At 42.9% G+C, this 23,366-nt stretch overlaps 2 protein-coding genes across 3 annotated transcripts in view; one reads left to right on the top strand and one right to left on the bottom strand.

Annotated features, from left to right (window-relative positions):
• Positions 1-9,267, bottom strand: part of PARP9 (poly(ADP-ribose) polymerase family member 9) — a 32,747-nt gene extending 23,480 nt beyond the window's left edge. Inside the window, exons 1-5 of the mRNA XM_082740333.1 lie at positions 9,196-9,267; positions 6,796-6,897; positions 5,942-5,978; positions 3,391-4,304; positions 821-1,045 (exon numbers count right to left, since the gene is read on the bottom strand). Coding sequence (XP_082596459.1) covers positions 821-1,045; positions 3,391-4,304; positions 5,942-5,978; positions 6,796-6,897; positions 9,196-9,252 — 1,335 coding nt within the window. The 5' untranslated portion in view covers positions 9,253-9,267. The remainder of the gene's footprint in view (positions 1-820; positions 1,046-3,390; positions 4,305-5,941; positions 5,979-6,795; positions 6,898-9,195) is intronic.
• Positions 9,268-9,299: 32 nt separating this feature from the next.
• Positions 9,300-19,407, top strand: DTX3L (deltex E3 ubiquitin ligase 3L). 2 transcript variants are annotated; one of them, XM_082740360.1, is made up of 5 exons: positions 9,300-9,738; positions 11,290-11,418; positions 13,823-15,376; positions 16,029-16,246; positions 19,088-19,407. In XM_082740360.1, the coding sequence occupies exons 2-5, from the start codon at positions 11,296-11,298 to the stop codon at positions 19,155-19,157; spliced, it is 1,965 nt and encodes a 654-aa protein (XP_082596486.1). In that variant the 5' UTR covers positions 9,300-9,738; positions 11,290-11,295; the 3' UTR covers positions 19,158-19,407. The 2 variants fall into 2 exon arrangements, with proteins under 2 accessions (XP_082596486.1, XP_082596485.1); XM_082740359.1 differs by having other exon boundaries at positions 9,336-9,738; positions 11,207-11,418.
• Positions 19,408-23,366: the final 3,959 nt, after the last annotated feature.

The following is a 23,366-nucleotide window of genomic DNA, read 5'->3' as shown; positions in this document are numbered from 1 at the left end:
AGAGGGAAAAATAAGTAAGCAGTTTTATCCAACATCTTTAAGATATGTCCTAATGTCCTATGTCATTTCTTCTCAGGAAGTGCTAATGTATTTGGCAGATTTAAACTTTACATCAACATTTCAACATCCAAACTGAAGTACAGAAAAGTTGTCTGTGGACAGGCCTTGGAAAACTGGGGGGCAGAGAGTGACTGGAGGGCCAGTTTGGGACTAGAGGGCTCTTAGTCAAAGAAGGCCCAGAAATGGTGACAAACTAAAGATAAACAAAGGCAGGGAAGGAGACTCTTTCCCTCTCTCCACATTTGAATGGGTCCCCCAACTCTTTAATGTGTATATTTTATGTGTCTTGGGTGAAGAGTTGGCCAGAAAGCCAATCTGTCAATCTCTACCGCAGGCATTGGTGGGAAGACACCACAGGTGACAGATTTACCTGGAGCAGTACTGGAAGGGAAGTCCCAGGTGCCCCTGGCACTTAACTGATGCAGGGAAATACAGAGAGGCTGAATTCCAGGTCCATTTAGGGAAAGGCCAACAGGGTCACAGAGGGGTAAGGTGAACAGATGTGTGGACTGAGGGAACCTACTCTTTCCAGGTCTGTTTGCAGTACTCTTGCTTAAAATTTAGACATGAGTTAGGTAATATTTAAAATTAAATTTCTTAAGATAACTTGTGACAATAATGCTTTTCCTATATTTCAGAATGGTAGAAAATGAGGACTATCTCACTTATCAAATTTTCATAAATGTAATGACATAATGAAATTCAATAAAGACTATGTAGTCTATGGGGCTACATAAAGATAAACTCATGTTGAACTTACCTCAGTCAGTTTGTGATGTCCTAAATCCCACAACACATGGTATACGTACTGACAGGACAACTGAAATCCTCTTGTGACCAGTACCAACTGAGACTCTAGTATTTCAGTAATTTTTTCATTAAATTCCAATTCCATTTCATTTCCTGCTTGTTGTAGAATTGATATTGACACAGCTCCAAATCCCAAACCATAGAGCGGATTTACAGAATTAACAATTACATCCGTCTGAAGAGGAAAAACAAAAACAAAAAAAAAACAGAGGATCCATTGTTAAATTACTTTTTCTTCAATCTTTAGTTTGCTGAGGAGCTTTGAAAAATACTTTTGAAGATCATAAATTCACAAGACATCTTTTGTTTGTGTCTTTGTTTTGCACAAGGTTATCATTTAGCGGTGGACAGAAACTCATAATCTCATTTGATTGCCATGAGTCATTTGTCCTATTCAGAAATTAGGCAAAGTGTGTGGATAAGACAGTTCTGACTGTAAATGTCTGTCAGCCTCTTGCTGCTTTATATCCTCCATATTCCAAGATTCTGGGCATTCCTTGTGATTTGTTTAAACCGTCATCAATACACGGTTTCATCCCCTCCCCCAGTGCTATCACTTTTTGCTATTTCTGTGTGGATTTTCTGTTTGGTTTAAAGAGAGTGGAAATAAAATTTCTTGGGAAATTTCTACCTCCTAATGCTTTTGTTTTTTAAAAAAATGCAGTACATGGTCAAAGAAAATACAAATGAGACAAAAAAGTCTTCAGTAGAAATAGGCCTCCCTCTTGGTGAGTTCCTTGGATACTCCAAGCACTCACGGGTCTGGAGGGCAACCACTTTTACCAGTTCTTCATCTGTCCCTTTGGAAATGGACTGCATACACATGGGCTGTGTTTTCAGTAGTATCGCCTCCTAGTTAGCCCTCAGGCCTGGGCTAGAGGAGAAGGTCTCCTTTTGCTTCTGCCCCATGCTCAAACACCCCTAAGTCATCCTGATTGCTTTGGTTCCCTTTGAGGGCAACCCAGGTACTTCTAATGGACGTTAATGAATGCTTCACTTCGAAAGTGCAATCAGAATTTCCAGTTTGGGAGGACTGGCACCCTCGAAAAATTTTAAGGTTCTCAATGTTGCTGGCAACAAAGAAATATAATGAAAGTTTAGTTAAAGGGTAAGTTATTCAACTAGGATGTTTCCACCTTAATTTTAAAGTGGTGTATTAATGACTTACTAAACCAATGTTTCATCCTGTGGGGTCCCCTGTCTTCTTTTCTAATTGTGTCTTACAGAAAATAAGTGGTATTTTGGGGTGCCTGGTTGGCTCAGTAGGTGATGTGTCTGCCTTTGGCTCAGGTCATGATCCCAGGGTCCTGGGATTAAGCCCCACATCTGGCTCCCTGCTCAGAGGGGAGTCTACTTCTCCTTCCCCTGCTCATGTGTGTATAAGTGCTCTCTCTCTCTCAAATAAATAAATAAAATCTTAAAAGAAAAAAAAGAACAAGAAAAGAAGTGGCATTTTTTCACTTATGATGAAGTCTATTTGATTGTGGCCATAGGAGAAGCTTAAGAGTGACAACTCTGATGCAGAAATATAAAGAATATAGCCTTATATTCTTTCTCTTCCCTGCTGCCCCCTTCACTTTGGCATCAATAATTTGCTGAACACCCAGATGCATGCTGAGACAGGGCCCTGCCTGCAGCTACAAAGATGAACATGGCTTGATTCCTAGCCTTAAGGTGCTCTGCCTAGCAGGAGAGTTGCACCAACCCAGAAATTCCCAAGTTCACTGTTACCATGATTCTCTCCCCTCCTTGCCAGGGCTCTGGCCTTGGTGTTCCATAAGTGCTGGCTAAACCCTAACTTGCCCTTTGTATCTCTCCAACCCCTGACAGAGAGCAGTATACTAAGTATACAACTTATAGCTCGACCTAGATCTCCTGACTGGTCCAGTCCATGATTTTCAGGCTCTTACCACTTTTGTGTCTCTCTGATCAAGTCATTCTAACCACCCAGTTCATACCCATCATAACTTGAGGTCATAATCAAACTCCTAGCTTCTGAATTAATCTTTCTTGGTCCACTGCCTTACCCTCTTGTTGTAAATTTACATACTCTTAAATACTATGAGTTCATTTTTTATTAAGACTTTTTTGTTTACTCTTGATAGAAATGTTCAGATGGTTTGCTTCCCCAATGGGATTTTTTCAAATCTAGAATTTTTTCTTACATAAAAGAAGTCTAATTGATTTTAAGTTCCTTGGAATAGAAGCTTGTTCTATTTCCTCCTGGTGCCCAAGAATAGTGGCAATAATCACCATAAATAGTTACCATGTGCCAAGCTCTTTTCTAAGCACTTTAGGTGTATTGATTCCAGCTCTTTGATACATGTGATCTTATTGTTCTTATTTTACAGATGAGGAGACCAAGGTCCGAAAGATAGAATAACTTGATTCAGATCACCCAGTTACAAATGGCAAAGCCAGCATTCAAACCCGGAGGGTCTCTCTCAAGTCTGTACTCTTAGCTTCAACAACATGCTTTCTAAACAGCATCTGAAATAGTACAAATTTCTTTAAAAATACCTGATAGGTCATAAACAGTTCAGGGACCTCCTTTGGCAGTACAAGAGGACAGAAACAAATACTTACCTCCTGCAACTGGATGTAACCCTGGACAATCTGGAGAGTCACATTGTTCACAAGAACTGTCTTGAAAGGAGGGGTGGCTTCTTCACTCATCCGGGATCCCAGCTTGTTCGTCCTTAGGATTACTTCTGAAGCATTTTTAAAGGCAACAACAGTAGGGTGCTCATTGCTTACCAGGTGAATTTCTTTCAAATTAGTGGCCAGTTGCTTCCCTTGGTAATATAAGCTGATTGTTTTCACAATGATCTCTGTACACAAGTCCAGAGGGAACTGGAAAATCCCAGAGCTGAGGGCTGGAATTGCTACTGTCTCAATGCCTGGATTGTGAAAGGTAACATAATTCAGAATATTTATAATGGCCTCCTGCAGTTTATAGGTACATGTCTGATAATCTTTCGCTATCCACTGAGGCCCAACAGCATGGATAATTAATTTGCAGGGAAGTCTCCCTGCTTTTGTGGTAGCTATTTCACCAGTTGGTATTTTACCAAACCTGGAAACGAATCTTCTGCTCTCCTCTTGGATTTCAGAGCCCCCGGCTTTCACCAGGGCCTGAGCCAGGCCTCCCCCGTGAATGAGGTCTCCGTTGGCTGCATTCACCACAGCATCAACGGCATGTCTGGTGAGGTCGTCCTTCCAAACAGATAACTCCAGCCCAGGAATTAGCATTTCTCTGAAGACTTGCAGAGACTCACTGTTCCCTTCCACGGATGGAGAGACCAGGGTACAGACACACTCAAATTTATTCTGAAGGACTTCACACAGCTGACTCTTATTGTTTTTTAAAATTGTGAAGTCACTGTGATTAATGAAAATCTGCCAACTGTGGTCTTCTTCAGGAGTGGCCATCTCTGGAAAAAGAGAGAAGACAAAAAATAAAGAAATGAGCGTGGGTTCCTTTGAAAAGGATGTCATTTCACTTCACACCAGAAGACTGTTTGCCTTGTGCAAAAGTGAGATGACGGTCCTCTCACCCCCTTCCCTATCCTCCTTTTAACTGGACGTGTAATTTGACCAAGGATATACAAGAGTTTTTCATGGTAGGTCACCCAAATATATACGGAGGTTTTATTCATAACTTGTTTCCTTTGGTCATTGTCTCGGTTTGGGGTTCTTTTAGAAGCAGACTCTGAGATGAGGATTTGAGGGTCAGTGTATTTGGGAGGTGATCCTAGAAAACACTATGGGTGGGTGAGGATGAGGAGGGAGGAGTGGGAAAGAGACAGGACAAGGAAGGAAATGAATAAAAGGTGTGTTACAAAGCAAATGAAGCTTTGACTGACTCCACTAGGGGGCAGTGCAGATCATATGTCTCATAGCTATACCACTAGCGGGTAAAAAAATTGGGGCCCATTTTTCCAACTGCCCATCAGTCACTGGGCTGGTCCAGCAAGGGTGTGGAGCACTGATGGGGCTACAGTAAATAATTCTTCATCATACTCCAGTTTCATGGCACAATTCTGGTAGAATTAAAACTGACTAAAACTTATTTTTCTTGCATGTGGCTGACAGGAAGGTGTGCTGCTTGGACCCCTACCCCCATACCCCAATGCAGTTATGAGGGGCAATACCGCTAGGCAACAGCGTCCAGTGGTTAGTCACTCAGGGTCTATTTCCGCTTTCCAGACAAGGTCACGCTATTCTCAGGGGTGGCCCTCATCCGTGGCTGAGCAAGGCCATTCATGTTCAATGTGGGACTCCAGAAATGAGCGCTCTTGGGCTGGCAGAACTTTGTCAGGTTTTCATTATGGTCTGATGGCTCCACCTGCCCAATCTGGTTTCTTCTCTTGTCCTTTCACTATAAACCTTGTGTACCCCCAACTCCAGGTCAGTTTATGCTTCCTGGAGAACCCACCCTGTGACACTGTATTTCATGGAGCTTAGGGCATCATTATCATATGCTACTTCGAGAGGAAAAACTATGCCAATTAAACCATGGCACTCTACGGACTGACAGGGAGGAGTGGCCCTATTTCAGAGATGCGAAAAAACCGGGAGTCCTGAAATAGATAAAATGGGGTCATTAATGACATTTTACTTCAACTTCCATTTCTAATCTAAGCCACCTAGAAAGATCTCTGATGGCCTCAATGACCTAAAAGAAGCTGTACCTGGACAGACAGATCCAGCTGACCCGTGCTCTGGCTGAAAACCCCAAGCTGGTCACCAACTTGATTAGGTGGGTTCCATTTGGCTCATGGAACCCTTGTTAGCAAAGGGACATCGAGAGTCACATCTTCTGGCCTGTATCAGCTCTAGGGCTGTAGGCAAAAGATTATCACATTGAGTGGGCAAAGGCAAGGATCAGTGGGAGTGCTGAGAGAGCACATCTGCAGGTGTCCCACTGCCCCTGAAGCAGTCTCCTTTATGCACTGGGTCCCACAATGCTCTGCAGTCACACACCTGAGCACCTGGGGAGCGGGACAGACATTTTGCTTCTATATTCCCCTTCCTGAGCTCCTCTGAAACAGGAGTGAGATGATCCTACCTGATGTCTCTTGGTGAGCCACTGCTCCATAGGAACCCTACAAGAAATAAAAGCAGTTTAAAAAAAATTGCAACGGAATGACTACAGAGTACTGATAGCTAAGACAGCCTAATAAACACAGAGCTACAACAACCCTTCAAAATACACTAGGTTTCAGGGAGAAGGGGAACTCGTGTTTGTTTAATCTGTGTACCTGACAGACTTGAAATACTCAATGTCCCAGCAAACACTACCCTGCCCTTCACTGGAGGCCAGTGAGCTTCTAATTCAGGATGAGATGAAGAGTAGGAGATTAACACTTGAAAAGGCCCAAAGGTCAAAGACCAAAATGATCCCAAACTCTCAGGTAGGCCTTCAGTCTCCAAAGGCTTGTGGGGTTTCTCTGGACAGAAGAGGAGACAGGGGAACAGGAACCTCATCAGCCATACTTCCCCATCTACCAATAGGACCTACTTTCAATTGCTTATTTCAAGACATAAGTCTGAACGTGGAATTTTCCACTTAAACAAATGAGGTTCCTTTTCTCTATTTCCTTGTTTTCATTCCTCCCACTCCTCCCCTTACCCTGCAAAGGCAGAATTGTTGAGTAAGTAGACACAATCAAAATGACACCACGGTCACATTTAAAAAAAAAAAAAAAATCACCTATCCTCAAGTAGACTCTGTTGCTTACATTAGCATATTCGTGATTTCCCATCTCCCACATGGTGCACAAGAAAAACTGCCCTTGGGTTATTCAAACCAAAGAAGAATGACAAGTACAACTAAAGACCGCAGGTTTCTAGCTGTTACAGGAAGAACTCTTTGGTCGTAAGACCATGGTTCAACATTTATACACACTTAATGTTTTTTACCTCAGGAAAGTCCATTCTCCAAGTCCCTGGGGTCTTTAAATGTTTACACTCCATTTGGCGTTTCCCAGTGTAAACTGTTATTCCCAGTATGGTTGTCTGCTTCTAGGAATGAATAGAAAGGATGCAATAAGCATAGGCTAGTGTCTTTGGGAATTTGGTAAGAAAACACTGTGGGGGGGGGGGCGCCTGGGTGGCTCAGTGGGTTAAAGCCTCTGCCTTTGGCTCAGGTCATGATCCCAGCATTCTGAGATGGAGCCCCGCATGGAATCGGGCTCTCTGCTCGGCAGGGAGCCTGCTTCCTCCTCTCTCTCTGCTTACTTGTGATCTTTGTCTCTCAAATAAATAAATAAAATCTTAAAAAAAAAAAAAAAAGAAAGAAAGAAAGGAAAGAAAACACTGTGGGAAGAGTAAGTGTGATTTCTGATGTTGAGTAATTTTCAGTTTCCTTGATGAAATCGCACACGTTGTTGTTACTGCTGTTTACATTCCATCCTTTACAAAGAAGATCCCCTTGAAACCGGAAGGGCTGTTCAAAGAAGGAAAAGAGTTACGGGGACAAAAGCAGGGAAAGCTTTAGAGAGGAGCGGAGGGCAGAGCCAGGCTTGAAGGATGGAGCAAACCTGTTATATATCTAGGAGAGGAGGAGAATACCAAGAGGTACTGAGCACAGCATTAAAAGGTTGGGGGAGGGCTGGGTGTCTCAGGTCATGATCTCAAGCTCCTGGGATTGAGCACCCCATCAGGCTCCCTGCTCAGTGGGGAGCCTCCTTCTCCCTCTTCTCCCACTTTTGCCTCCAGAGGGCACTGCTGCTTTCACAAAAGGAGGATAAGGTCCTGCCTGCTTGGCTGTGGGCGTTCAATGGGCTTTTGTTTTAGATGCGGTTGCACTTGTTTTTTCCTTCAGACCTGGGGATGTTCCTTGAAGACCCAGGGAGAGACTTGAGCGTGGGGGCAGCATTCATTTAACCTTCCCAAAATAAAAAGGAGCATAGTGCCCCATTCAGTCTCTTCTGCTTGTTTTTTTTGTTTGTTTGTTTTTGTTTTTTGAGAGAGAGAGAGAGAGAAAGCATGAGAGCAAGCACATGGAGGCGGTGCGCATAGACAGAGGGAGAGAGAGAGTCTTGAGCTTTGGCCACGCTCAGCTCGGAGCCCCACCTAGGTCAAAGGTCCAGCTCACCAGCCGCCAAGATGAATCCCACACCTCTCTCTAGGCTATGCTTCTCCTGATCCTCAATTTTCCACTCTTCCTAAGCTGAGATCAAGAGATGAAAGCTTAACTGACTGAGCCTCCGGGCTCCCCCTAAATCGCTTTCAAATATGCCCCTACCCTCCTTTTGTACTGACACGATTTCATTTCAGGGCCTCAGAGCCTCTTGCCATACATTCTTCTTAAGGATTGAAATGTATTCAATTTTACATCTTATTGTTTGAAAAGTAGAGTGTTTACTGCTTCAAATTTAGAAAAACTTGAAAGCCTCCCTTCTACCTCCCTCACTACCTTTCCCTCCCAGATGCAGTCACTGTCATTATCCTCTCCTGGATCCTTCCAGAGGCATTTTTACACACAAGGTAGCCTCTTTCACACACTCTGTTGCATCTTGCCTTTCTCACATCATGCATCCTAGAGATTTCTCCGTGTTAGCACATAAAGAGCTTCTTCATTCTTTTCACTGCTCTTCACATTCCATTGTATAGATGCACTCTAGGCTGTTAAACTTCTAGGTCCGCCTATTTATGGACATTTCAGGAGTTTCCAATCTTCTGCTATTGTAATAAAGGATGTAAAGAACAACTGTGTACACAGGTCACTTCACACAGGTGTTAACTGAAGAATGGGCATATACTTTTAAAATATGGCTACTAAAACACTTGAAGTAACATATGTTACTAATGGTCAGCACTGATCTAGACCCTTCCTAGGTCCCCTATCATTTCCTCCAAGGCCAAGTGCTTTTCTCTGCTTCAGATCTCAGGGATTCTAGCCCCTCCAACGCTCCCCACCTCTCATGCTTTTTGACATTTGGCTTCAAACTAATTCTTGGAGGCCTTAAGAGATTTTGCTTCCTTACTCACAAGTCCACCTTCTTTTACCAGCCCTGAGGGCAGGGCCTCTGCTCTCACATTTCTTCCCTAAGACACGGAGGTGGGGGGGGGAGGGGGCACGGTTAGCCAAATGAAGGCATGATCGGAGGAAAGTCCCGAGAGCCAGTCTAAAGGATAGGGTTGGAGGGAGGTCACTGATGACCTATGATAATGCAGGTGAACGAATTCAAATTTTAAGACAAATGTGAGTGCGTTTCACCTGAATTCCGAATGTGAGTTACATTTTCGTTGCAAATAATAGTAACAACAAGAAGAAAGTAAAGGAATCATAAAGACAGGAGACAGTTTGACTTAGACCTCTGAGCCGTCCCCATCCTCACAGGGGGCAGCCGGCCCTGGAAACCCGCTTCTCATCCGCCCCCCCACCCACTCCCACCCACTCCCACCCCCACCTCCCCGCCGGAGCCCGCAGGAGAGAAGCGGCAGCGGCAGCGACCACCGCCGCCGCGGGGCGCGGGTCAGGGGCCTGGGGGCCCGGACCTACTCACCCGGCTGACCGCCGCAGGAAGGGCGCCCAAGGGAGGGGAGGGGAGCGGCTCTGCCTGGCGCGGGGAGGGATTTCGGGGAAAGCGAAACTGAAACTCTGAGGGCCCAGGACTGCCGGGCGCCGGTCGGACCCGCTGCCCCCCAACGCCCGGAGCCCCAAGCCCGGAGCCATGGCCTCCGCCCTCTCCCCGCCGTCCCCGCTGCTCGTGCGGGTGTCCGAGTCCAGCCGTCGAACACGCTGGAAGCTGGAAATCTACTTCCAGAGCCAGCAGTCCGGCGGCGGGGAGTGCACCGTCCAGCCCCTCTACCACAGGGACCAGGTCACCTTCCTGGTGAAGTTCGCGGAACGGGCAGGTGAGCGGTGGGCCGGGGCTGCGCGTGCCAAGGCGCCTGGCCCCGCGGGATTCCAGGCAGACCCAGCTCATGCTGACCTAGGAGAGAGGGCGGGAGAAAGTATGGCACCGTCTGATGGGGCTGGGACCCGGGGGCTGCTGCTGCCCAAAGACACAGCCCGATGAGGAGGGTAGACCCCAGAAGTGCCCAGTCAGCCATCTGGTCTGACCACATTTTAAAGTTGATGCTTTCCGGTATCCTGACCCTAACTCAAATTTCTCAGCTCTGGGAAGGACACCTTTCCCTCCCGCCAGACACTTGTATACTCTTGTCATTAAGGTATTCTATTTTTATGTTTTAATTACAACACTGATTTGTTTTTGAGAACTACATAAGTAATATATGATCACTATAGCAAAGTGGGAAAAGAATAAATAAAACCATCTGGAGATAAACAATATGACATACTTCTTTGCAGCCTTTTTTCTATGACTGTCAGTCAATCAACATATATTTACAAAATTCTGAGGCTATACCTTTGATTCCTGCTTTTTTCACTTAACTTTATATAATGAGTATTATTGCATATCACTGCAATGGGAAGCAGGAGACAATTTCAGAAATGTGACTTTTAAAGAGTGTATTTCCTTATCCTGAGCTTTTCATTTCTACAGTAAAACATAAGCCAGGGCACCTGTGTGGCTCAGTCAGCTCAACATCCACCTTCAGCTCAGGTCATGATCCCTGGGTCCTGGAATCCAGCCCGCATCAGGCTCCCTGCTCAGTGGGGACTCTGCTTCTCCCTCCTCTCCTCCCCACTGCTCGTGCTGGGGAGCGTGCATTCTCTCTCTCTCTCTCTTTTAAATAAATAAAATCTTTAAAAACAAACAAAAGCATAAGCTGCCCACATTAGAGTTTGAATAGTTCCTGCACCGCTGGTCCCCAACCCACTATTCCAGGATGCAGGGAACTGCCTTCTTGGGAAGCTGCTGGGGCAGGGTACACATGAGGAAGAGGTTTATTTAAAGTCTTTCCTGGGGTGCCTGGGTGGCTCAGTAGGTTAAGTCTCTGCCTTTGGCTTAGGTCATGATCTCAGAGTCCTGAGAGCCGCATCGGGCTCTCTGCTCATCGGGGAGCCTGCTTCCTCCTCTCTCTGCCTCTCTGCCTACTGTGATCTCTCTCTCTATGTCAAATAAATAAATAAAATCTTAAAAAAAAAACTGGGGTGCCTGGGTGGCTCAGTGGGTTAAAGCCTCTGCCTTCGGCTCAGGTCATGATCCCAGGGTCCTGGGATCAAGCCCCACATCCAGCTCTCTGCTCAGCGCGAAGCCTGCCTCTCTTCCTCTCTCTCTCTCTGCCTGCCTCTCTGCCTACTTGTGATCTCTGTCTGTCAAATAAATAAATAAAATATTAAAAAGTAAGTAAACAAGTAAAAATAAACATAAAGTCTTCCCCATGTGTATGTGTGTCTCTAATGTCTCCACCAAAGCTAAAGAGAGAGTCTTGAAGAAAGAAAATCATCAGATTATGGTTGAAAACAAACTTGTGACTATTTTTCTGGAACCCACTAAGAATCCAATGGAGAAGAATGCAAGACCCAGAACATCTTTTTTGCCACAGTCACAGGAACGGGTGAGGTCTGGTGAGAAGCATCAAAACGAAGGACATATTCCTGATGTTATGGATTCCTGTCTGCAAAAGGTAAGGTTTGAAAGAAGGAGTTGGGAGGGGTATGTTCCTGCACCTTCCTCTCCGTTCACCATACCTTTCACTATTGATCTGACCACCACTTGCTGATGATGTACTAGGAGGCAGGCCCTCTTCTGGGCATGGGGACACAAAAGTGAACACAATAGACAAAGTCCCTGCTGGATGGGGAGGTACACAGAAAGACAACAAGCAAGTAAACAAAATAAAAGATACAGTTTCAGGCAGTGATATGTGCTAAGAAGAAAATAGGATAGGGTTTGGCCTTAGAGGGTGACAGGGCCAAAGTGAGGAAGGGGAAGGAGTGGTGCTGCTTCTGACCAGAAGTCAGAGACAACTTCTCTGAGGAGGTAACATTTGGCCTGAGACTTGAGTGATGAGAAGGAGCCAGCCATGTAGTCATTTGACAGATGAATGTCAACTTCCAGTTGTGTGCTAGGCACTGTCACAGGAGCTGGGAATATAGCCAGGATCACAGACCCTGCTTCCAGGGACCTTACATTCTAGTGAGGGAAACAGATAAAAATAGTTAAAAAAAAAATAGATATATAATAAAATGTTTGCCAGTGGTAAGTGCTAGGAAGAAAAATAAGACAGGATAGATGATAAACAGTGACATCATTGTTTTATTTTTATTCAGACCATTATTTTAAACATACCAGGAAAAACCTCTCAGATGAGGTACTGTCTGAGTAGAGACATGAATGAAGTAAGGGAGCAAGCTAAGTGAGGTAAGAATGTTTGAGGCAGAAGGAAGTACAAGTGCAAAGGCCCTGAGACAGGAGCTTCTATCCTGAAGCCCAGGGGCTTCAAGGAGGGAGACTATTGTGGCTAGAAGGCAGGAAGGGGGGGAAGAGAATGACAGGAGAGGAACTTGGAGAGGTAGCCAGAAGTCAGGTCTTTGGGGGATGAAGGCAGGGACTTAGGATTTTAACTTCAATCTTAGGGGGTCCATCTGATGGTTTTGAGCCAAGGGAGTGGGGTGATCTGGTTTATACTTCTGGAGGCTCACTTTGGCTGCTGTGTGGAGGACTGAATGTAGGAAGGGGCCAAAGGGAAAACAAAATGAGAGCCCAGATAGGAGGGGTTGCAGCAGGAGGGGAGCAAGGTGACAGGGGCTTGGAGTCTGGGTGGTCCTGATGGAGGTGTGAGAGGTGGCTGGATTTGGGCAACATCTGAAGGATGATCTGGATGAAGGATGTTGTATGCAGAGGAAGTAGCATGTACAAAAGCCAGAGAAATCTTGCTTTTCTGTTACATTCAGTATGCATCTGTCCTTTTTAGCCTAATCTGGTGTTTCTGTCCTCTATGCGAGCTTCTAAAGGTCAGAACGTAGAGAGCCCAGCAATATGGCATGCAGTTAGGTATTTAGTTTTTTTTAAAAAGGGGAGGGGGACTAACGCCAGCAAATAGGAAAACATATCCTTTTCAGATTTATGGCTCCCCTTAAGCTCATAGGCTCTTTTGAGAACCGTAGCAACTTTCCCAGAAAGCCGATGTACCTTCCCTCCACCCCATTCCCCAATAGTGGACATAGAGGACAGCTCTAGAATCCGGACTTTGTGTCCACGTCACTTTTCAAATATGCTCATGCTCAGGCTCTGCATTTACAACAAAATCTCTAGAGATGGACCTGGGCCTTGGCTTTTTTGTTTGTTTGCTTTTGTTTTGTTTTAATTCCCCAGGTGATTCTAATGGGCAGAAGGAGCTGGGAACCTCTAGGCTATAGCCTGCTGCATCCTCTGCCAAAAGGATTTGAAAGCAGTCACCCTCTGGTTGTTGCTCTGGTCTCTAGACTTTGTCTTTTTTTTTTTTTTTTTTTTTTTTTTTTAAGATTTTATTTATTTGAGAGGAAGAGAGAGCATGAGGTGGGGGAGGGTCAGAAAGAGAAGCAGACTCCCCACCAAGGGACTCGATCTTGAGAGTCTGGGATCATGACCTGAGCCAAAGAGAGTTGCTTAAACTAACTGAGGCTCCCAAGCTCCCGAAACCTAGGTGGGTTTTTTTGTTGTTTTGTTTTTAATTTCTTTTCAGTATAACAGAATTCATTGTTTATGCACTACACCTAGTGCTCCATGCAATACGTGCCCTCCATAATACCCACCACCAGGCTCCTCCAACCTCCCACCCCCCTACCCCTTCAAACCCCTCAGATTGTTTTTCAGAGTCCATAGTCTCTCATGGTTCACCTCCCCCTCCAATTTCCCTCAACTCCCTTCTCCTCTCCATCTCCCCATGTCCTCTATGTTATTTCTTATGCTCCACAAATAAGTGGAAACCATATGATAATTGACTCTATCTGCTTGACTTATTTCACTCAGTATAATAGACTTTGTCTTGATAAGAGACTGGAGGACTGATGTCCGAGAGATTTTATTTGTTCCTTTTAAAATTTCAGATCTTTCTTAGTGTCACAGCAGACCTGAACTGTAAGCTGTTCTCTAAAGAGCAAAGGGAACACATAACCACTATATGCCCCAAGGTCAAAAAGATGGAAGGGGACGATGGAATTGAGAAGGTGTGCGGCACCTTCAGAGATATTGAAAAAATATATCACTTCTTGAATAAGCAACTCCAAGAAAGTGGGTGCAAATTTGAATCTTCCCCTTTGACAATGGAGAGGAAGCCACTCCATCAGCAGAACCAGAAGAACAGCTGTATTTCTCCCTTGGAACCAAAAACCAAGGCAGAAGACGAAAGCAACCGTCTTGAAATTCCCTTGCCTTTCTTTGAGTATTTCCAGTATACCTATCCTGATAAAATAGACTCGATACAGAAAAGATTTGGTGTAAAAATTAAAATAATAACTCAGGAGAGTTCTCCGAATACTGTCTATTTAGACTTCACCTCCAATCCATCAAGTGATCTCCAAGCCGCTAGAGAGTCTTTTATCAGTGAATTTCAGAAAACCGTGGGATCTCTGGAGCAGAAATGTGTTGCTTTTGCAGACACTGAACAGACCAATGAGATCAAACAGAAACTGAATCAACGATTTACAAAGCTCCCTATAAAGGAGAAAGGAAGAGAATTAACTCTCCTTGGGACCCAAGATGACATTTTCGCTGCCAGATATTTTTTTGACCTAAAAGCCTCTGAAAGTCTTGTCATGGGACCTGTGAAAATATCGACTCCCACATGCCTGATGAATAGAATTGAAGTTGACACAGCTCACTATATGCTTGTAAAAGCTGAATTACTCCAGGAGATGACAGAATTAGAAGAAAAGTACGATACTCGTTGTGAGGTTTGGGGAGACAGTAATAAAATCCACATTCTCTTTGAACCTAAGGACAAGGAATTCGATCTGTCTGCCCATGCTTATTCCAGTTTCATCGATGCCTATCAATATGTGTCAAGTCAGCTGATGAGAGAAGTTCTTTCACTGAAACCTCTGGGCAAAGAGAGAAAGCACTTACATCAGAACAAGTTTGCAGATGACTTCAGAGAAAACCATCCGCATGTACACTTTGTACTAAATCAAGAGTCAATGACTTTGACTGGGTTGCCAAATCACCTTGCAAAGGCAAAGCAGTATATCTTTAAAAAAGTGGGAATGTCCCTGTTAGCTGGAGATCAAAAGAATGAGGACCAAGAAACACGCGTGGACATTGATAGTAATGACTCAAAAGTAGCTCTCTCGACATTCCAGCACTCTGCCAGTTCCGGGGCGTCAGGAGGGGAGAAGGAAGAGGACATATGTAGCATCTGTATTGACATCATTAGAGACAAACAAGTGCTATCGAAGTGCAAGCACGCATTCTGCACCTCTTGTATTAACAAAGCTTTTTCCTATAAGCCGGTCTGTCCTGTGTGCCAGACTTGCTATGGTATCCAGAAAGGCAATCAGCCAGAGGGAACCATGACTGTTACCGTCCTAAAAGACTCACTTCCAGGTTATGAATCCTGTGGCTCCATTATGATTACTTATAAGATGAAAGGAGGCATACAAACAGTAAGTGTTTCTGAGGTACACGCGTTTCTTTTCAATATGCTAGAATGAGCAGAGACTCATGAGACTGTTCTGGTGCAGATTACTGAATATCCCAGGGAATAATTTCCATGTGTATTTCCATGTGCAAGGGCTTTAAATGGGAATAAGAATAATATCAGTAGTAAAGGCAGCAATGTTTGCTTGTAACTTAGGTATCTTTTGTGTCTGTTAAGGCAGAGAAAGAGCAGGTGATGATTTTGTGTTAGAATGGGGCAAGTCAGGGGCTCCTGGGTGGCTCAGTGGGTTAACCCTCTGCCTTCAGCTCAGGTTATGATCCCAGGGTCCTGGGATCAAGCCCCACTTCGGGCTCTTTGCTTCCCCTACTTCCCCCTCTCTCTCTGCCTACTTGTGATCTCTCTCTCTCTGTGTTCAATAAATAAATAAAAAATCTTAAAAAAAAAAAAAAGAATAGGGCAAGTTAGAAGATGGATAGTGTTTCCAGCATGAATTTAGGCAAAGAGAGAAATATGAATTATTGGGAATAAGTGCAAACCTCCCAAAAAAATTTTTTTTGTTGTTTTTTATTTGCCCTATCTGCAAATGAGCACATCTATCTGTACAGTAAACTTTAGACTTGAGTGTTTTCATGTGTTATTTTCTTGTCTTCATACAGAAAGAGCACCCAAACCCAGGAAAGAAATACAATGGATTACAACGAAGAGCTTACTTGCCTGATAATGAGGAAGGAAATGAGGTTTTGAGACTGCTTCGTAGAGCCTTTGATCAAAAGCTGATTTTCACAGTGGGGGATTCTCGAATGCTAGGAATCTCCAATGTCATTACATGGAATGATATCCACCACAAAACGTCTCCGTTTGGGGGACCACAAATGTGAGAAACTTCTGAAACATAATGATTGCAGTTTGAGAGGGTAGCTAGAAGGAGACTTTATAGCAGTGGCATTGGATACAGTATTTTTTGAAGTAAAGTTGACTACAATGTTACACTAGTTTCAGGTGTACAACAGTTGATTTGACAATTCTGTACATTAACTCAGTGCTTACCACAGTAAGTGTAGTTACCATCCGTCATTTATTCTACAACTGGAGATTTGTATCTTTTAGTCCCCTTCCCCTCTTTTGCCTATCCTCCCAACCTCTAGCCCCCTTCCCCTAGCAACCACCAGTTTGTTCTCTATATTTATGAGACTGTTTCTGTGTGTGTGTGTTTTGTATTTTAGGTTCCACATATATGTGAAGTCATATGGTTTTGGTCCTCTAACTTATTTCACCCAGCATAATAACCTCTAGGTTTATCTATGTTGTTGTGAATGGCCAGAATTCATTCTTTTTTATGGTTTAGTATTATTACATTATATGGACCGTGTGTGCGTATATATACACACACACGTATGTACATATATATAAATGTATATTTTATATATATATATTATATATGTAATCTTCTTAACTCATTTATTTATAGGTAGACACTCAAGTTGCTTCCATAGCTTGACTATTGTAAATAATGCTGCAATAAACATAGGGGTGCATATATCTTTTAGAACTGTGCTTTGATTTTCTTTGGGTAAATACCCAGCAGTGGAATTACTGGATTATACAGTATTTTTATTTTTGCCTTTTTGAGGAACCGCCATACTGTTTTCTACAGTGCCTGCACCAATTCACATTCCCTTTTTTGCACATCCTTGCTAACACTTGTTTCTTGTCTTTTTGATATGAAGTGTGAAGTGATATCTCATTGTGGTTTTGATTTGCGTTTCCCTGATGATTAGTGATATTGGGCATCTTTTCATGTGTCTGTTGACCATCAAATGATTCCATTCATTTTGTGATTCCATACAAATGTTATGTCTTCTTTGGAAAATGTCTATGCAGATTCCCTGCTCATTTTTAAATCCGGTTATTTTTGAGATTTTTGGTGTTGAGCTACAATGAGTTCTTTATATATTTTGGATATTAACCTCTTATCAGGTTTATTGTTTGCAAGTATCTTCTCACATTTAGTAGGTTTCCTTTTTGCTTTATTGCAAAAGCTTTTTAGTTTGATGTAGTCCCAATAGTTCATTTTTATTTTTGTCTCTCTTGCCCAAGGAGGAGATCCAGAAAGAAGTTGCTAAGACCAATGTCCAAGAGATTACTACCTATGTTTTCTTTGAGGAATTTTCTGGTTTCAAACCTTACATTTAGGTTTTTAATCCACTTTGAATTTATTTTTGTGTCTGGTTTAAGAAAGTGACCCAGTTTTATTCTTTTCCGTGTAGCTGTCCAGTTTCCCCAACACAATTATTGAAGAGATTGCCTCTCCCATTATATATTATTATCTCCTTTGTGGTAGATGAATTGACCATGTAAATGTGTGTTTATTTCTAAGTCTCTGTTCTGCTCCATTGATCTAGGTCTTTTTTAGTGCTGATAGCATGCTGTTTTGATTACTATAGCTTTGTGGTATAGCTTGGAAATCTGGAATTGTGACGTTACCAACTTTGTTCCTCTTTCTTAAGATTGCTTGGCTATTTGGGATCTTTTGTCATTCCATACAAATTTTAGGATTAAGTGTTGAAGTTCTATGAAAAATACTGTTGGTAATTTGAGAGAGATTGCATGGAATCTGTAGATTGCTTTGGATAGTAAGGAAATTTTAACAGTAGTAATTCTTCCAATCCATGAGCATGGTGTACTTTTTCATTTGTTTGTGTCATCTTCAATTTCTTTCATCAGATTTCAGTTTTTGGAGTACAGCTCTTTCACCTTCTTGATTAAATTTATTCCTGGTTATTTTATTCTTTTTGATGCAATTGTAAATGAGCTTGTTTTCCCAATTTCTCTTTCTGCTTTGTTATTAGTGTGTAGAAATACAACTGATTTGTAATATATAAATTTTGTATCATGCAACTTTACTGAATTCATTTCTTAACTACAGTAAATCTGGAATTGTGACGTTACCAGCTTTTGAGATTTTGAGAGATGCTAGTCTGGAATGATAATATAAAGCAGAAATATTGGTTCTATCACCTTCTACCCTCCAAACCACAAAGTGTCACACAGTTACTAAATTTTGCATTAAAGGGAGGGAACTTCAAAATATAGGATGAATGGTATCTAAGGCGATTTAATTTGGGGTTTCCTGTCTGTTTGGAAGATAGATCCTAGCAATGTTATTTACTTTGCCTTCTTTTAAAATCACCCTTTATTTTACTCTCCCTTCCCAATGGTCCATAGAGATCCTAAATTCACTTGGCCAGTAGTACTCTAGGAAAAGTCTCAGTTAATGGTGGTGGAAGTTGTATTATAGGTAATCCAATTGTCTTTACTTGCTCTTTATGAAATTCAAACAGAATGCCTCAAACCCTTAGTGTCCAAAAGGGAATGTGCCCTGAGAATTTTGAAGGTTTCCCAAATTAGAAAATTCTCCTATAGAATATGATTACCCTTCATAATATATAGTGTAGTACGACTTTAGGAGAGTCATTGCTTACCATGAGGTGAAAATTAAAAACAAATTCTTATTGGAAGGCAGATACTGGGCAGAGAGCTAGGCTCAATTATCAGCTAAATGACGCACATCTGCACACTTACAAGTGATTGTAATTCATTTGCTTGCAGTCTTGTTTTTGAATGTTTGCAACACTGAATGTTAATGTCAGGGATCTACTGTACAGATTCCTCAAGACCGTTTGTGAAGAAACTAAGGAGCTTTTTCCTTCTGCAGGTATGGCTACCCTGATCCAGATTACCTGAAACGTGTCAAATTGGAGCTGAAAAGTAAAGGAATTGAGTAAGAAGGGATGTCTTGAGCCAAGCTTTCAAAAGACACAGTTGAAGAAACACTTTTTAAATTATTTCCTCTTGGGGCACCTGAGTGGCTCAGTGGGTTAAAGCCTCTGCCTTCAGCTCAGGTCATGATCCCAGAGTCCTGGGATTGAGCCCCACATTGGGCTCTCTGCCTGACAGGGAGCTTGCTTCTTCCTCTCTCTCTGCCTGCCTCTCTGCCTACTTGTGATCTCTCTCTGTCAAATATACAAATAAAAATCTTAATAAATAAATAAATTCATCTCAATGGGGCACCTGGGTGGCTCAGTCAGTTAAGCATCTCCTTCAGGCTCAGGTCAAGACCCAGTGTCTGGGGATGGAGCCCTGAGTCAGGCTCCCTGCTCAGCAAGGAATCTGCTTCTCCCTCTCCCACTTCCCCTGCTTGTGCTTGCTCTCTCTCTCTCTCTTTCTCTCTCTCTGTCAAATAAATAAATCTTAAAAAAAATTTTGTTTGTCTCAAGAAGTGGTCTGTGTAAGAGTGAGAATGTGCTAGTCTATCATTTCTGGAATGTTACTTTTAATGGAAGATAAAAGCTCCAAATATTTGTGTGATTTTGTAGGTGTTAGGCCTCATTCTTGGGTCATCTTCGGTGAGGGTAGAGGGAGTGCTGTGGTTCTGAAATCATATTCTGTGTTCTTAATTTGAAATAGTAGCTGTCGGGATGCCTGGGTGGCTCAGTTGGTTGGACGACTGCCTTCAGCTCAGGTCATGATCCCGGAGTCCCGGGATCAAGTCCCGCATCGGACTCCCAGCTCCATGGGGAGTCTGCTTCTCTCTCCGACCTTCTCCTCGTTCATGCTCTCTCTCACTGTCTCTCTCTCAAGTAAATAAATAAAATCTTAAAAAAAAAAAAAAAAGAAAGAAATAGTAGCTGTCTATCAATCCTCTTTTTATTGCCATCTCTGAGGTAGACTTTTGGTTTTTTCTTTGTTCCTTAAGTACCCTAAAAGTAAAATCCTAGTGTGAAGGGGGCCTGGGGGGAGGGGCTTTGGTTATGGAAAAGTAGAAACACACATTTCCCTCCCTCCCTCATGGCCAGAAAAGTGGCAAGAAGCAGAGATTGGGCAACCTTTGGTAATAAATAGAGTAAGGCTACTATTTTTCACAGTACAGAGCCTGATACACAGTTGGTGCTTCATAATTTTTTGCTGCCTGCCCAGGCTGCTAATAGCCCAACAGAGGGATATATTTCCCTAAACCTTTGACAGAGGCTAGAGTTAGGAAGCCATTTCTGGGGACCTCACCACTCATTTGGAAAACTTGAGTTTCTTACTCCACTCAGCCTCTGAACTCTCAACTCTGAATGTTGTTGACCAGCCTCTAACTTGCCCTTGCTCCTTCCTGACTTAAAATATGCTGTATGGGGTGCATTTTCCCTGTCATACTAATGCTACCAAAAATGTTTCTGAACATTTTTTTCTTATGGATATTACTGTACTTTTTAAGTATTCCCTGCTTCCAGTTCAACAAATAAATTAGTTTCAGTTTCCATAGACCATGATTTCCTCAGTGGTGTAGCCTCCACCGTAGCAGTTTTTCCATGCTTTTTACTAAGAAGTCCCACCAAGTCCTGTTTTCTCCTTTAAAGTCTCTCCATGATCCTCTCTGTAGACAGAGACAAGGTTGTAGTTGAGCCTACTATTAGAGATATATAGCATGTCAAAACGTACTTTTAAGTGGTTCTCTAAGTCTGAAGAAAATCATACGAGCAAATTATCTGGTTATCCATGTCCCAGCCCCTCACCAAAGAAGATGAAAAAGAAGTCTTTTTCTTTTCCTAAAGATACACATACACACATGTCTGCATTTGTTAATCAGATGGTAGTAGCTAATATTTATTATGGATTTATTTTGTCCTCTTTATAAGAGCTTTATATCTGTGATTAATACTTTAATATTATCCCCATTTTGTAACTGAGAAAACTTATGCATAGAGAGGGTAAGTACGCTGACAAAGGTCACATAGTTTAAAAGTAGACGTGCTGGGATTTGAAGAAGATAGTCTGGCCCTAAGGCTTCCCCCGCACAGAGTCACCCTGTCTCCTAGAGGGGACTTCTGCCTGGAGCTGGCTGAGGAATTCCCATGTTTTTGCGTTTCTTTCAGAAATGCATTCCTGCACAGTACTCAAAGTAGATTTTTTCCAAGGACGTCCTGTATGAAGAATTTAAAAACCCAGAATCTTTTCATTTATCCAGAGAGCTGAGGAAGCTTAAGTTAAGTGATAGGTCATTTTTTTAAAAAAATCAGATTATACATTTAGTTTTCGGTGATTCATTAAAGTCTTTACTGTTATGATGGTTTTATGTCTACGATCTTTTAGCTGAATTTGCTTCAGAAAAGCTACAGTCTGGGTCCTGCTAAGTTCCAGATCCTTGGCTGCAATGTGTGTGCAAAGGAAAGTTTCATGGTGAGACTGGTTGGTGAGCCTTTGGATTACTGCTCTCATTCTGTGGAAGGTATTATCACCTGTATCTGCTTTAAATAAGGGCACCTGGGTGGCTCAGTCAGTTGAGTGTCTGACTCTTGATGTTGGCTCAGGTCATGATCTCTCGGTTGTGGGATGGAGCCCCAAGTAGGGTTCCAAGCTCAGCAAGGAGTCTGCTTGTCCCTCTCCCTCTGCTCCTCCCCCTGCACCCCCTGCTTGCTCTCTCTCTCAAATTAAATAACTAATTAAATAAATAAAATCTTACAAAGAAAGAAAGTTATATCCATAGAGGAACAGATTGTCTATGTTCCTCCCCGTACTCCTTCTTTCTCTTCCCTTGGGATGAGATTCTGTGAGTTCTGTACACCACCACCAGTGTACAGCAATATGCCATGTGAGCAGATGTCCGCTGTTGATTTTCTGTGTAGCTATTTGCTAAGTAGTATCGCAGTAAAATGTAATAGGATTGACTTCACTACCATCAATTTCAGCTGTGAAAATCACAATCCTTAATATTTTTTTTTTCCTTAACACAAAGGGTATCATAAGATAAAAGTAGGCTACAGGATTCATCTCTTCTCTCCTTCTAGAGAAAAACGGATGCCAGACCCTATTAAATAGCCTTTGTCCCCTCCTTGCTCCTAGAGTTTCCTTTTCACCTTTCCAACATCAGTGCTGGATTACCCAGACGGCTCACTGGGTACCAGCAAATCAGGGCACCTTCTCTCCGAAGGAAAAAGAGAATTGAAATTAAGATATTTCATGTTTTTTTTAAAGATAGACGTCTTCTGCATCCAATTCCCATGTGTGGGTTCTCCTTCCATACATCCAACCAATTCTCTTATACCAGTTGGGGGTCCTATAATTCAACTCAATTCTGGCACACTGGACTCAGAGATAGCATCAGATTTCACAGGCTAATGGGGCTGCATCCCCACAAGACTGCTGTTTACTTTGGATCCCAAAAGCAAGCATAGGATGCCACCTGTGATTCTGGCTGAATGGCTGTAAATCTCTGGTCCTCCATGATCCCCTCCTTGGGTTTGCTTAATTTGCTAAAGCAGCTCAGGAAACCAGTTTACTCATTACATCACTGGTTTATTATAAAAGCATATGACTCATTGATTTCCGGATGGAAAAGATGCATAGGGCAAGGTGTGGGTAAAGGACATGGAGCTTCCGGGCCTCCAAGCAAACCACTATGTCCAAATCTCCACCTGTTCATTCACCTGGAAGCTCTTCAAACCCCATCCTTTCCAGGTTTTTATGGAGTCTTCAAAATGTAGGCGTGATTGATCAGATCTCCAGTCATTTGTGATTGAAGTCAACCTCCACCCTCCCCACCTCCCCAGAGGTCAGGGGTTGGGACTAAAAGTTCCAACCGTCTAATCATGTAGTTGATTCCTCTGGCAACCAGCCTTAGGTCCTCTCACTAACAAAAGACAACTTTATCACTCTCAGCCGTTAGGAGATTGCAAGGATTTTAGGAGCTCTGTGCCAGAAAGAGGGATGACCACCAAATATACATTTGTTACAATAAATCACAATACAGAGAGCACTAAGGCAGTCCTTAGGAGAAAAACATAACCTTCTGTTGGGCTTCTTTACACTTACCTTATGGATAAGTACTGTTTTTGCTTTGATTTCCCTATGGGAGTTGGGCACAATTTCCTTTACTACTGATTGGGGTCCTGAGTCCTCCAAAGCACAGAGCCTTAAGGAAAAGATCAATTGTTAACAGTTTTGGGGGG

Source organism: Mustela nivalis (genome assembly GCF_964662115.1).
Source record: "Mustela nivalis genome assembly, chromosome: 1".
In the NCBI taxonomy this organism is placed as follows: Eukaryota; Metazoa; Chordata; class Mammalia; order Carnivora; family Mustelidae; genus Mustela; species Mustela nivalis.
This window is presented reverse-complemented; position numbering and strand designations above follow the sequence as displayed.